The 13239-nt window shown below is 48.1% G+C and overlaps 1 protein-coding gene across 2 annotated transcripts; it reads left to right on the top strand.

Moving 5' to 3' along the window:
- Positions 1 to 655: 655 nt before the first annotated feature.
- Positions 656 to 12110, top strand: PTS (6-pyruvoyltetrahydropterin synthase). Of its 2 annotated transcripts, none has more exons than XM_084612080.1 (6): positions 656 to 714; positions 3977 to 4056; positions 7581 to 7603; positions 8870 to 8926; positions 11503 to 11573; positions 11801 to 12110. In XM_084612080.1, exons 1-6 carry the CDS (start codon positions 671 to 673, stop codon positions 11940 to 11942), a joined length of 417 nt encoding a protein of 138 aa, XP_084468206.1. In that variant the 5' UTR covers positions 656 to 670; the 3' UTR covers positions 11943 to 12110. The 2 variants fall into 2 exon arrangements, with proteins under 2 accessions (XP_084468206.1, XP_084468205.1); XM_084612079.1 differs by lacking the exon at positions 656 to 714 and adding an exon at positions 1392 to 1611.
- The last annotated feature ends 1129 nt before the right edge of the window (positions 12111 to 13239 follow it).

The raw sequence follows: 13239 nt of genomic DNA on the forward strand, positions 1-13239 counted from the left end.
AGGGGGAGAAAGGTATAGCATACAAGCTCAAAACTACCACCAAACTAGATTTTTCTTCCCCCACAGTTCATCCCCCTTGTTTTCCTCCAAGGCCAGTCTCCAGTTTCATATGAAATATTCTTACACCACAATCCTTCCCTGCCAACACTAGATGCTGCCCTCTGCTTAGATGAGCAATGCCCCTGGGAGATGTAATAGAGAAGCAGATGACATAGCTTGTTCCTGAAAAAGTGGCTCTTGTAGAGGGATATGACAGCAGAGAGGGAAGTGGCCTCATAGCCAAGATCAGATAGGGTGTTCCATGCACAAGTGGCATCCTAGAAGGCTTGTGGGGGAAGTAGAGAGATGGCATGACAGGCTGGCACAGGACTGTATGATGCAATAAAAGAGAGACATTAGTAGATGGGGGCAGAGTCACAATGGGCCCTGAAGGGGATGGGCCAGAAGACTGACTAGGATGAGATGAAGGGGGTAAGATGGAGGGATTCAAAGGATGGGTGAAGTGATCAAAGTGACAGGCACTCTCACCGATCTTAGCAGCTGTGTTTTGTATGGACTGCAAGGGGGAGCTCTGAATGTCAGGGAGGCCAGAGAGGAGACGATGAAAGGCTGGAGGAGTATGTTAGAGATACTGTTGCTTAAGAAGCAGTAAGATCTGGATGTGCCCTGCATGTCTGAGGAAAGGGAAGAGGAACAACCACCAATGAGCCCCAGGTTACAGGCCTGGATAGCAGGGTTGTATCGTCCCCGAGGAGCGAGGGGCGGGGTTCGAGGCGGGGGGGTCCCCGAGGAGCGAGGGGCGCGGTTCGAGGCGGGGGGGGCCCCGAGGAGCGAGGGGCGGGGTTCGAGGCGGGGGGGGCCCCGAGGAGCGAGGGGCGGGGTTCGAGGCGGGGGGGGGTCCCCGAGGAGCGGGGGGCGGGGTTCGAGGCGGGGGGGGTCCCCGAGGAGCGGGGGGCGGGGTTCGAGGCGGGGGGGGTCCCCGAGGAGCGGGGGGCGGGGTTCGAGGCGGGGGGGGCTCCCGAAGAGCGAGGGGTGGGGTTCGAGGCGAGGGGGTCCCCGAGGAGCGGGGGGCGGGGTTCGAGGCGGGGGGGGCCCCCGAGGAGCGGGGGGAGGGGTTCGAGGCGGGGGGGGTCCCCGAGGAGCGAGGGGCGGGGTTCGAGGCGGAGGGGGCTCCCGAAGAGCGAGGGGCGGGGTTCAAGGCGGGGGGGTCCCCGAGGAGCGAGGGGCGGGGTTCGAGGCGGGGGGGGGCCCGAGGAGCGGGGGGCGGGGTTCGAGGCGGGGGGGGGCCCGAGGAGCGGGGGGCGGGGTTCGAGGCGGGGGGGGTCCCCGAGGAGCGGGGGGCGGGCTTCGAGGCGGGGGGGCCCCCGAGGAGCAGGGCCGGAGCTCCGAGCTCCCACCTCCCCTGTGACCAGGCCCGCGGCGGAGGGAGGAGGGTGCCCCGGGATGCCCGGATGTGGGCCCCGTCCGCCCTCCCCGCGCAGGCGCCGAGCTGGCCGGTCCCCCGCTCCCCAGCCCCGCCGTTGCGATGCCGCCGCCCCCCGCCAGGCCCCCGGGCCGCACCGCGCGGGTCTCCCGCTGCCTCAGCTTCAGCGCCTGCCACCGGCTGCACAGGTGAGGGGCCCTGCGATCGGGGGCCGGGCCCCCACCCCCATCGCGCTTGGCCGGGGGGCCCCCACCCCCATCGCGCTTGGCCGGGGGGGTTCAGTCATTGCCAAGCTCCCAGCGAGGACGGCTGGAACAACGGGCTGAGGGGAGAGGCAAGGGGAGACCCCGCTCCCGCCATGGACTCGGGGGCCAGTGCCCCGGTCAGAAATCCCCGGTGCGTTGGGACGGGAGGCGTTTGTCATCACGGGGGAGCTGTCCCTGGTTCTTACTTGGGGCTCCTCAGTTCCTGTCCCATTTGGACAGGAGAGCCAGTTGCTCTCCGCCTGGGCAACGTGCCCAGCAGCCCAGCGATGTACCGGACCCAGAGTCCAGGCGGTCCCCCTGTCTAAGAGCTCACAGCCCACAAGAGGGAGACAGAGAAAATGGACCCCAGGCTGCAGCTCACTACGCCTCGCTCTCCGGGCTGCTGGGAAGGTGGGGTCGCTCCCTTTTCAACAGCCCCATGCGTTCTTATTTTTATTACAGTAGCACCTAGAGGCCTCAAAGATTGGGGCCCTGTTGTGCCAGGCACAGTACATACACCTAGTAAAACAGTCCAGTCCCTGCCCCAAAGAGCTTACAGTCTGGTCATTGTTATTGCTAGAGGTGACAAAGGGTAGGCGAAGAGAAGGAAAATACTGTAATCCATCTGTTTTCCTCACTCCCTCTCTCATCATCCTGCACATTTCTTCTGCCCCCTTTTGGGGGCTTCCTCCTGCCTCTCCTTCCCCCTTGCTATCTTGAGTGCAGCTTTCTCACCTCATGTTTTGGTTCTCTTCTCCCCCGTACCACTTGCCTGGATAATACTTTATATGCGCTTGTGCTCACCACACCACCCCTCCACCAGCAAAAGTGAAGTTGATGCAAGTCAGTTCAGATTCAGTACCATTCAATATCTTGGGAATGGCAGCAGTGAAGCTGGTCAGAGCACAGAAAATTCTCCTGCTCATGGAGGCTCTGGGAGTGGAGAGTGGGGGGAGAGAAAAAGGAGTGACTCCCCTTTCTTTCCGCAGCCTGCCCTCCTAAACAGGAACATTTTTAAACAACAGCAGAGTGCAATTGGGACAAGACTCTGGTTAGTTTCAAGACTGATGCAGGCAAACCTGATTCTGACCAGAATCTTGTCTATTTCACTCTGAGAAGCATGAGGTTTTTCATGGCTGGTAGATAAGAATAGCAGTAGCAAAGGCAGTTTTCAACCTCTGTCCCTGAGACCAAAAATCTAACTTCTTTGTTCAGTGGGCAGCTGTGGACTTTGATAGATTGTACTTTACACACTTAAGGTCAAATCACTTATTTCCCCAGCCATTATCTAAGATGCTTCATCTCCTGCTTTTCCTGAAGCAAAGGGGACTTGATGGTAAGTGGTGTCTTCTGTTTTCAAGCAAGATGTGAGTCACATGTTTCAGATATGTCCTTCTGCCTGGCCTACTCTGATCACCACCTGTCCATCCCTAGACTTCGCATCCTCTGGGAGACTTGTTGGTACAATGTGAAAGTCAGAAGGGATGACTGTAAACTTAGCGATGGTCCCACTGGTCTCTTAAATATCTCCGTGATCCTGGAAACTACAGCCTGCAATGTTTGTATTCAGAAACTAGGTGGTTCTGTTAGGCATCTGATCCCTTTTATAAACAGCTGGAAGTCATGTGGTGTTTCAAACTCTAATTGATACACTTTTCACAGTAGGAGTGGATACTTGGCAACAGTACACAGTACTGAGAAGTCAGGAGGCTACAATGAAACTATCAGCAGCATCCAAACTAATAGACCTCAAATCTCCTGACTGGGCTCCTTCAACTCTCCAATGCCATTTCTTTAGCCAGTAATGCTGTACAGAGTCAGTGAGAAATACAATACCTGGATGAATGTTCATTATAATAGAATAAAAAAAAATTAATAGTACCTCCCCAGTCTAATCCATCTGTTTGAAAAAGAGAAAGTGACTAGAGTACATTATTTTTACATTGGATTACTAGTACACACAGTAATTTATGAACTTTTAAAAAACAAATTACATAAAATGTTTAAGGATTCACCACCCCCTTTTCAGGGTGTGTTATAGACAAGGATAGGCTAAGAGTGCTGTCTTGGCCAATGAAAAATGAGACCACAAACTAAAAGGTGAGTGGAGAGCAAATCTTTCATACACAGGGCCTGGACTAACTCAGACAGTGGGTGCAGAATCTGAGTAGGCAGAGTCTGTGAATGAGATGTTTCTTTTGCTGTATCCATTAAGAAGATCGTGGGGAGCTAAAAACCAGTCCCAGTTGAAATGAAAACCTAAGTGTTTGCAATTGGCCCTCAAATGCAATTTTTTATTTTTTTACAGTAAGTCACTGAGTGATGAAGAAAACCTGAAACTCTTTGGGAAATGCAACAATCCAAATGGACATGGACACAACTATAAAGGTGAGGGGGCTGATTGGCCTGAGTGCTAATACTTATTCATCCAGCCTCGGAGAGAATTAGTTCACATGGTTGTATGAGAGAGACATTTGGACAGGATCTGCTCTTAGCCATGCTACCGTGAACACTTATGTAACTGAGAGCAGAATCTGGCCCATTTATTTTTTTGATGACAGAGGCTGCAAAGAGAAATAAGAGTGATCATCAACAGGAAACGGTCCAAACCACAAATCTGACTTTTAGGCCATTAAATAAAGAGTAAATCTTATTTTAAAATGCTACTAAATAAACCAAATCTGCTTATACTCAAGATGATAGTAAATCTTAATGGCGGTTTCCACTTGGCAAACAAATTTTTTCCAAAAAAAATACAAACCTTCTTCAAGAGATTGTCCACATAGATTCCATTCTTAGTGTGCATGGGCCCCATGAATGCAAGACTGGATCCTTTTGGTCAGATGTTTCTGTCAGGGCCATGCCTGCCCCCTAGGTGCCCTGACACCTCCTATCTGAGGGCATAAAGGACAGAGCGGCCCAGGTGTCCCTCAGTTTCTTCTGACTGCCCTTGACAGTGAGGCAGTACCTCTGCAATGTCTGCTTACTCTGTGTACTGTGTGATTTTCCTTAGCCTTGCATATAATAATTAGATAATAAAGTTAGTGTAATTAGTGTAATTTTTTCTTTTATATGCCCAATGGGCAAATATATAATGTTTTAGTTAACTTAGACCCCCCCCCACTGCCCAACTGCCCCACAGAGAACTGGCATTACAGCGGAAGCCAAAGCACCAGCATTAAGGCCATTAATGATGGGCAATCCTGGTGCCTGCTCTCTCTGGGAGGAGGACATGTCCTGGAGCGATGTTCTGTCTGTCGTTCTTTCTCTGAGTGCACTCAGAGAGCAAGGGAGGTGCATCTGAAGCTGTTCCTTATGAGAGATCGATGCAAGTCTCCATGGACATGCAGAGGAGAGCTGCAGTCAGGGCTCAGCCATCAGGTCAGTCTCTCTCCGTTAGACCTATAATCCCACTCTGAGCTCCCAGGATGCATCCACTCAGAGGCCCCACTTGTCCATTACTTCATCTGCATTGACATCTGATGGGCAGAAAGGAGCAGTGCTCCAAAGACAAGCCCAGACACAGTTTGCTGTCCCTGAGACCTAGCAAACTGAGATCAAAGGGTCATCGGCCACATGACTCGTCATTCGTCCAAGGGCCATAGGCCTAAGAAGGCCCTTTCATGTGCCCTGGCACTGACTTCTGAGTCAGTTCATGCAGTGCCCTCTAAATCAACAACTACACTGCCCTCAGTACTGATCCTTCAGCACCACACTGAATGCTTTGGTACCTGGAGCCTCAGCACTGAGTGCCTCTGTGATTATATGCCCTGGTACTTTCCATCTTGGTACAGATTACCTTTCGTGTACCCAGTACTTGGCACTAACTATCCTGGCACCTAAACCATACATGGTGCCGAGTAACTTATTGGTGGGCCCAATACCAGAGTGACCTCTCCTGGAAAGATTATGGTGGTGACATCCAAGCCACCAGCTTTGAGTCACTGGTATACTGGGTTAGAGAAGTGTCCCTGGTACTGAACTGTCCTATATAGAGATGGGGCACACCTGACAGAGTGGCTTCTCCCTTGGAGGAGGTATGCTCCTTTTCATCCCCCCAGGTTTCAGTAATACCAACCAGATCAAATTAATGCCCATAAATGAGCAAATTCCATTTCCTCATTGGTTACCCAGGCTTCCAATGCATTGGGATATAGGCAATTAAAGAATTTCTTCTCTTCAGATCCTTTCGTTTCTTCTCAACATCTCAGTTTTGTGCTAAATGAGTACTCGTTTCTTCCCCCTTTTCACCCTCTTTTGTTATTAGTTTAATGCCCTAAAGCTAAATGGAGAAGGTTTTCGATTTGGGCATCTGTCTCCCTCAATGTCCACAGTCTCTGCAATATTGAATTATTTGCTAGCCCTGAAACAATCTGGACTTTCCGTCAGCTCCATAAGGGTCCATCTAGAAGCAATATCTGCTCCTCAACCTCCTGTCCAGGACCATATTAAATTTTCCTATGCTGCAGTGGCAAAATTCCTGAAGGGCCCTGTCTCAACTCAGAGCAACTGTACCTGTGTTCCCCTTCTGGAGTCCAGCAAGGGCACCCACTGCAGACTCCGAGCTCCTCAGCCATCAGCTCTCTCAGATAGGGACTCATATCTCTCTTCCTCTTGACTGGGTTTTTTTCCCAAGGCTGCACAGTTCGCTGCCAGCAGGCCAGTTTGTGCTTTCCTTCCACTCCAGAGGTTATGAACAACTGTAATAGCCAGCAGTGACAAGTCACCACACAGCTCCTAAGCAAGCACATTTAATCTTAAAGTAAAAGCATTACAGCAAAAACAGATTAAAAACAACAAAAGAACCTGCATGCATGCTAAAAAGCTAACCAGAGATCACCCTGGCTCCCACAAGGGCTCTGGTAGGAATCAGTCCTTAAAACCCCAAAGTGAGGTTTTTCTGTGGTTAAAAGTTCATATGAGCCTTAGCTCAGAACGAGCACCCTCTCAGTAGCTCAGTCTTTCCTTTATACAGCCTGGGCCTTTGACCTTGAGATTCTGGGAACAGATAATCAGCAGACAATGGTCCTCTCCTCAGGCATAACTTCAAAAGGCTGGGGTTTTGCATAACCAGAAATGGGAAATTTGCATTCACCTCCCCTTAGAGATTCCCCAGGAAAACCATTTAACCCTGTCCCAAAAGTCTGTTCTTGTCAGGCACATTGTTCAATATAGTCCTTTGAAGTTCATACATTTCCCAGGGTTCACATCAGATCCCCCCCCCCATATGAAAGTTATGTACAAGCCCGGCCCACAGTCATACAGAACATTTGCATTTAATACAATGGACTCCAAAGATACTTAAACTTAATTTGATCCAGTGTTTCAAGGATACTGCAGGAAATTGCCATATCTAATGCATGTTTTCTCCCCAAGTGTTCTCTCCGTCTTGGGACATCACTGTAGAGTATTAGCAGAGCTGATAGGTCCTCTGGTAGTGTTCCCTCTACCACCTCTGTCTTTCAGATTGCCAGTGCAGGCTCTGCTGCTTGTTTGACAAGTGTCCCTGTATCTGACATTTGTTGGGTGGCTACAATCCTCACATTTACAAGATGCCATTCCTTAATAGAGGCTTCCAGATCAGATGCCTATTTTGGTAGGACTTTGCTGTGGAACGGTTGAGCCTGTCCCACCCTTTATATCCTCCAGTGCGGGATGCAGGCACAGTCCCAGTGGAAACTCCTGACCTAAAGAATCCAATCTTGTGTCCATCTTGGAAAACCACCATTATTGTAGGGTCAGTTACCGTTCTTTATACAGAGGATATTGTTTTAAACAGTAATGCTTCTGATGTTATTAACCCACCTCCTGGGGCTGATTAATGCTGTGTGCGCTCTCTGATCTGCTGCTAACATGATTTGTTCTCGTGTACATTGGATCACACTTATGACTTGGTGTTTTTCTTCCTCTAGTTGTAGTGACTGTGCGTGGAGAGGTAAGTGCAATCATTATTTCCTTCCTTTTTCCCTCTTGGAGGTATCAGAGTGTGGTTTCCGTGTGCAAATGCTGCAAATCATTAAAAAAACCCAAACCCTCTAGGTGTTTTCCTTTGTAGAATTGCTAAAAATCCTGCATTGCTTGAAAACCCTGTGTTCCATCAACTATAAAAAGGAAGATTTTCTGTAATCACGTGTGTGTGAGCGATGGGTCCAGTGAAGGCAGCTCTCCTTCTCATCCTGCCTCTCCCAAGGACATGCAGGAGGCCACATTTCAGCGCCAGTCTTGCAATGAGCTTCATGTGGCTTCGGGGGTCCACCCACACAGAGCTCATTGCAGGATCTCAGCCTTAGCTTCCACTCTCAGACTTGGATGGCCTCCATCCTGACCGAAAGCGGGGCTAAACTCTGTCCCCTGCAAAATGGTGGGAGGCCACAGTCCTGCACTTAGCTCTCAGCCAACTTGTTCCAGAGAGATCTGGGTCACAGAACAATTGCTTTTAATTTGTGGTTGCTGATTTTCGGAGTTAACATGAGAACAGCCATACTGGGTCAGACGAATGATCCATCTCACCCAGTATCTTGTCCTCTGACAGTGGCCAATGCCAGATGCTTCAGAGGGAATGAAAGGAAAAGGGCAATTTTGAGTGGTCCGTCCCCGGTCATCCAGTCCCAACTTTTGGCAGCCAGAGGTTCCTGCTAGACAGTCCTAGACAGGGGAACTGTGGCCATCAACCTACAGAACAGCAGTTAATTCAGGAGGAAGCCAGATTACCTATGCACTGTGGTTAGGCCCCACTGGTGCTCATGGCTTGTGCCTGACCCTTACTAGCTAGCAGTGGTGTGTCAGGTTGGTGAAACAACTGATTAAACCCTTGTTTCTGCCTACTGGGCTGCTTCTCTGTGTGGCTGATGGGCTCTGGTCAAGCACTGCTTAGTAACTATGTGTGCTGGGGAGTTTTCTTCTTGGTGTCGGCATTATGAACTTCACTGGTCTCTTGAGAGTTGTTGATACTCCATATATAGCTATTAAGGCGTGTTTTTCATGGCATTACATAAGTAGGGCTGAGGCTCAGAGAGTGTCTGATGGCAAAGAGAGATATTTTTCTCATGGGTCAGGATTCCTGAGTGCCCATTTTGGAAACTGCAGACACCAGGTGGTCTGGGTTTTTGCCATCTAAAGCTTTTGGTGGGATTGGTAACACAATTGGGTAGTGAGGGTTAGTAGATGTGCTCCTAATCTCCTTTCGCTCTTTGCCCTGTAGATTGATCCTACCTCAGGAATGGTTATAAACCTGACAGACCTGAAAGAATATATGCAGGTAATAAAACTTTGTTCCTGGAGCTCTCACATGGAAATCATCAATGGCACAATGGGCTAGTGAGGGCATGGAGAAGTGGGGAGTAGATACTGTTAGGAGTGGAGAATTAGGGAGTGGTTTATGAGCTAAAAATGCTTCAGCGCAGTGCCCTGTTGCAGTGTAATGTCCCCTGCTGGCCCCCACACTGGCCTGTGATGTGCAAGGTCTTGGACTTCCTCTCATCAGCTGCACAATGTGTTGCTGTCTCCCTCTAATAGTGCTTCCCTGGTACCTTCCTACTAACTCTGGGTACCTAGGACTCTCAGGAAAAGGCCACCATTGGCCTCAGTGACATTTCAGTTCCCAGTGTGTGTGTCTGGAATTGCTCCACAGACACAGAAGGACCCTTCCTAAGTCCCAGCAGGATGGTTAGAATCTGCCATTCATTGTGCCCCCTTGACATGCCCTATTGATGTAGCTACCAGTGTCATAGACTCATAGGACTGGAAGGGACCTCGAGAGGTTATCTAGTCCAGTCCCCTGAACTCAAGGCAGGACTAAGTCTTATCTAGACCATCCCTGACAGGTGTTTGTTCAATCTGCTCTTAAAAATCTCCAATGAGGGAGATTCCACAACCTCCCTGGGCAATTTATTCCAGTGCTTAACTACCTTGACAGTTAAGAAGTTTTTCCTAATGTCCAACCTAAACCTCCTTTCCTGCAATTTAAGCCCATTCCTTCTTGTCCTATCCTCAGAGGTTAAGAAGAACAATTTTTCTCCCTCCTCCTTGTAACAACCTTTTATGTACTTGAAAACTGTTATCATGTCCCCCCTCAGTCTTCACTTTTCCAGACTAAACAAACCCAATTTTTTCAATCTTCCCTCATACGTCATGTTTTCTAGACTTTTCATCATTTTTGTTGCTCTCCTCTGGGCTTTCTCCAATTTGTCCACATCTTTCCTGAAATGTGGCGCCCAGAACTGGACACAATACTCCAGCTGAGGCCTAATCAGAGCAGAGTAGAGTGGAAGAATTACTTCTCGTGTCTTGCTTACAACGCTCCTGCTAATACATCCCAGAATGATGTTCGCTTTTTTTGCAACAGTGTTACACTGTTGACTCATATTTAGCTTGTAGTCCACTATGATCCCCAGATCCCTTTCTGCCGTACTCCTTCCTAGGCAGTCATTTCTCATTTTGCATGTGTACAAGATTGTTCCTTCTTAAGTGGAGTACTTTGCATTTGTCCTTATTGAATTTCAGATTGAATTTCAATTGTCCTGTTTACTTCAGACCCTTTCTCCAGTTTGTCCAGATCATTTTGAATTTTAATCCTATCCTCCAAAGCACTTGCAATCCATCCCAGCTTGGTATCGTCCGCAAACTTTATAAGTGGACTCTCTATGCCATTATCTAAATCACTGATGAAGATATTGAACAGAACTCGACCCAGAGCTGATCCCTGCGGGACCCCACTTGTTATACCCTTCCAGCATGACTGTGAACCACTAATAACTACTCTCTGGGAACAGTTTTCCAGCCAGTTATGCACCCACCTTATAGTAACTCCATCTAGCTTGCATTTTCCGAGGTTGTTTATGAGAAGGTCATGCGAGACAGTATCAAAAGCTGGTTTCAGAGTAACAGCTATGTTAGTCTGTATTCGCAAAAAGAAAAGGAGTACTTGTGGCACCTTAGAGACTAAACAATTTATTTGAGCATAAGCTTTCGTGAGCTACAGCTCACTTCATCGGATGCATACTGTGGAAAGTACAGAAGATCTTTTTATACACACAAAGCATGAAAAAATGGGTGTTTACCACTACAAAAGATTTTCTCTCCCCCCACCCCACTCTCCTGCTGGTAATAGCTTATCTAAAGTGATCACTCTCCTTACAATGTGTATGATAATCAAGTTGGGCCATTTCCAGCACAAATCCAGGTTTTCTTCCCCCCCCCACCCCCCTCCCAAGCCTTACTAAAGTCAAGATATACCATGTCTACTGCTTCCTCCCATCCACAAGGCTTGTTACCCTCTCAAAGAAAGCTATCAGGTTGGTTTGACATGATTTGTTCTTAACAAATCCATTATGACTGTTCTAGATTATTATTATCTTATAGATGTTTGCAAATTGATTGCTTAATTATTTGCTCCATTATCTTTCCGGGTACAGAAGTTAAGCTTACTGGTCAGTAATTCCCTGGGTTGTCCTTATTTCCCTTTTTATAGATGGGCACTATATTTGCCCTTTTCCAGTCTTTTGGAATCTCTCCTGTCTTCCATAACTTCTCAAAGATAATCACTAATGGTTCAGATCTCTCCTCAGTCAGCTCCTTGAGTTTTCTAGGATGCATTTCATCAGGCCTTGGTGACTTGAAAACATCTAACTTGTCTAAGTAATTTTTTAACTTGTTCTTTTCCTATTTTAGCCTCTGATCCTGCCTCATTTTCACTGGCCTGCACTATGTTAGATGTCTAATCACCACCAGCCTTCTTGGTGAAAACCGAAACAAAGAAGTCATTAAGCACCTCTTCCATTTCCACATATTTTGTTACTGTTGTTCCCCCCTCATGTCCTTCCTCTCTGCCCTCAGGAAGCCATCATGGAGCCACTTGACCACAAGAACCTGGATAAAGACGTGGCTTACTTTGCTGATGTTGTCAGGTGGGTAGAACTAGAATTGGTGCCAGGGTCCAGCCTGTGTTGTTTTATGGATAATAATGGGTGTCATGTATATTGTCTAGCACCAGTTCAGAGTTCCTTAATTCTCCAGGTGTCATTTAATTTAAGTTGATCGACTACCTCCCCATCCTCTCTCTCTATCATCCATCATTATATGCGTGTGTGCCTTGACTGCTTCATGTCTAACTTCAGCCCTGTTTCCCCTGCAGTACAACTGAGAATGTGGCAGTGTACATCTGGGAAAACCTCCAGAAGCGCCTGCCTGCAAGGACTCTTTATAAAGTCAAAGTGTATGAAACGGACCAGAACATCGTTGTGTACAAGGGGGAAGAGACGACTCCTGAGAAATGAAATTCAACTCAGCTGATCACAGCCTTCTGAGGAATTAATCGAACCAGTATATCAATGGAGTATACACCATGGTGTATCTGTGACATGTAGACAGTGATTTTGTAGTGTTTATTTTTTTAATATAAGGTCATTTTTAGGTAATTAAGGACAATTATTGTGGCAAGCTAATGAGGTTTTCTATTTAATTTGGGGGTCTCAGAATTTGCTGGCCTCTTGTTTGGTTTTAATCAAAACAGTCCTGTTCTGCAAACCAAAACCACCCAGGTGATGTGAAATCCTTGGAGTCTTCTGCCCGTGTTGAGTAAGGCTGTGCAGCTCTCTCTCTCTCTCTCTCTCTCTCTCTCGAGGAAATGTACAAGCTAAACATGTACCTGTCCCGCTGGGATTTGATTATGGGTTTTTAATGGCCATGGGGTATTTTTTTGATGAAGAAGTGGAGACTGAGAAAAGACTTTCTCCCCTTTTTGTGCTGCAGGCCCACTCTTCCCTGTGGCTGGATTCTTTGTTTTCTCCGTAAGATAAGGGACTGGCGGTAGTGGTGAGCGTAACTGTTTTTTGCTTTGTTTCTCCTATGCCATAGGCTGGTTCTCAGTAACACTTTGATCTAAGACAACTTGGGGTTTCATGAAAACTGGCTGCTATAAACCACAAGGTCAGAGAATGCTTTTGTTTGTATAATTGTGCTGCTGATAAAGTTTTGCTAGCCAATGCCAGCCTGCAGGCCTGCTGCATGCTGCTCTATGGTGAAGCGAGGAGGCAGAGCTGGAGGGGAAAGGAAAACGCTGTTACCCATTTTGACCTGAATAGTTAGCCGAAATTAAGGGTCTAGCAAGTTGTTTCTGCTAGATGGAGAAATTGATGGTAGAGTTGGGTATTTCTTTGGTGCAGGGCTGTTTATTTACAATGAAGGTACATAAAATGCAGTTTCCCTGAACACAGCAGGAATCAAACAGCAGGAGGCAGTTTCTTTGCTCACAGTTCCAAGCCCCTTTCCAGCCAGCACTTAGCCTAAAAGTTCTCTCTCTCTTTGTCTCAGGGTCAAGCTACCAGTGCTTCTATGGCTGTCTCTTTGGCTTTTTGTGCCTCTCTCCCAGTTCTCTACTGGTTTTTTGCTGCTTTTCTCACACATACAGACACACTAATCAGTGCCCTAGCCCCCTGCATTTACTAGATCAGTCTCCACAGAAATCCCGTGGGCCAAATGGTTCAGCTTCTACTCAAGCTTTGCCATGTGCCTGTGTTTTAAGCAGTGGCTCTGGTCCATATAGGAGCCCTGGTCCAAGCTGTGTCGCAGACC

Source organism: Lepidochelys olivacea (genome assembly GCF_965140295.1).
Source record: "Lepidochelys olivacea isolate rLepOli2 genome assembly, chromosome: 22".
Lineage (NCBI taxonomy): Eukaryota > Metazoa > Chordata > Testudines > Cheloniidae > Lepidochelys > Lepidochelys olivacea.

Coding starts and splice junctions, on each gene's coding strand:
- PTS (XM_084612079.1), top strand. CDS start 1,526: ATGCCGCCGCCCCCCGCCAGGCCCCCGGGCCGCACCGCGCGGGTCTCC. Junction 4,057..7,580: donor ACATGGACACAACTATAAAG/GTGAGGGGGCTG, acceptor TTCTTCCTCTAG/TTGTAGTGACTGTGCGTGGA. Junction 11,574..11,800: donor TACTTTGCTGATGTTGTCAG/GTGGGTAGAACT, acceptor TTTCCCCTGCAG/TACAACTGAGAATGTGGCAG.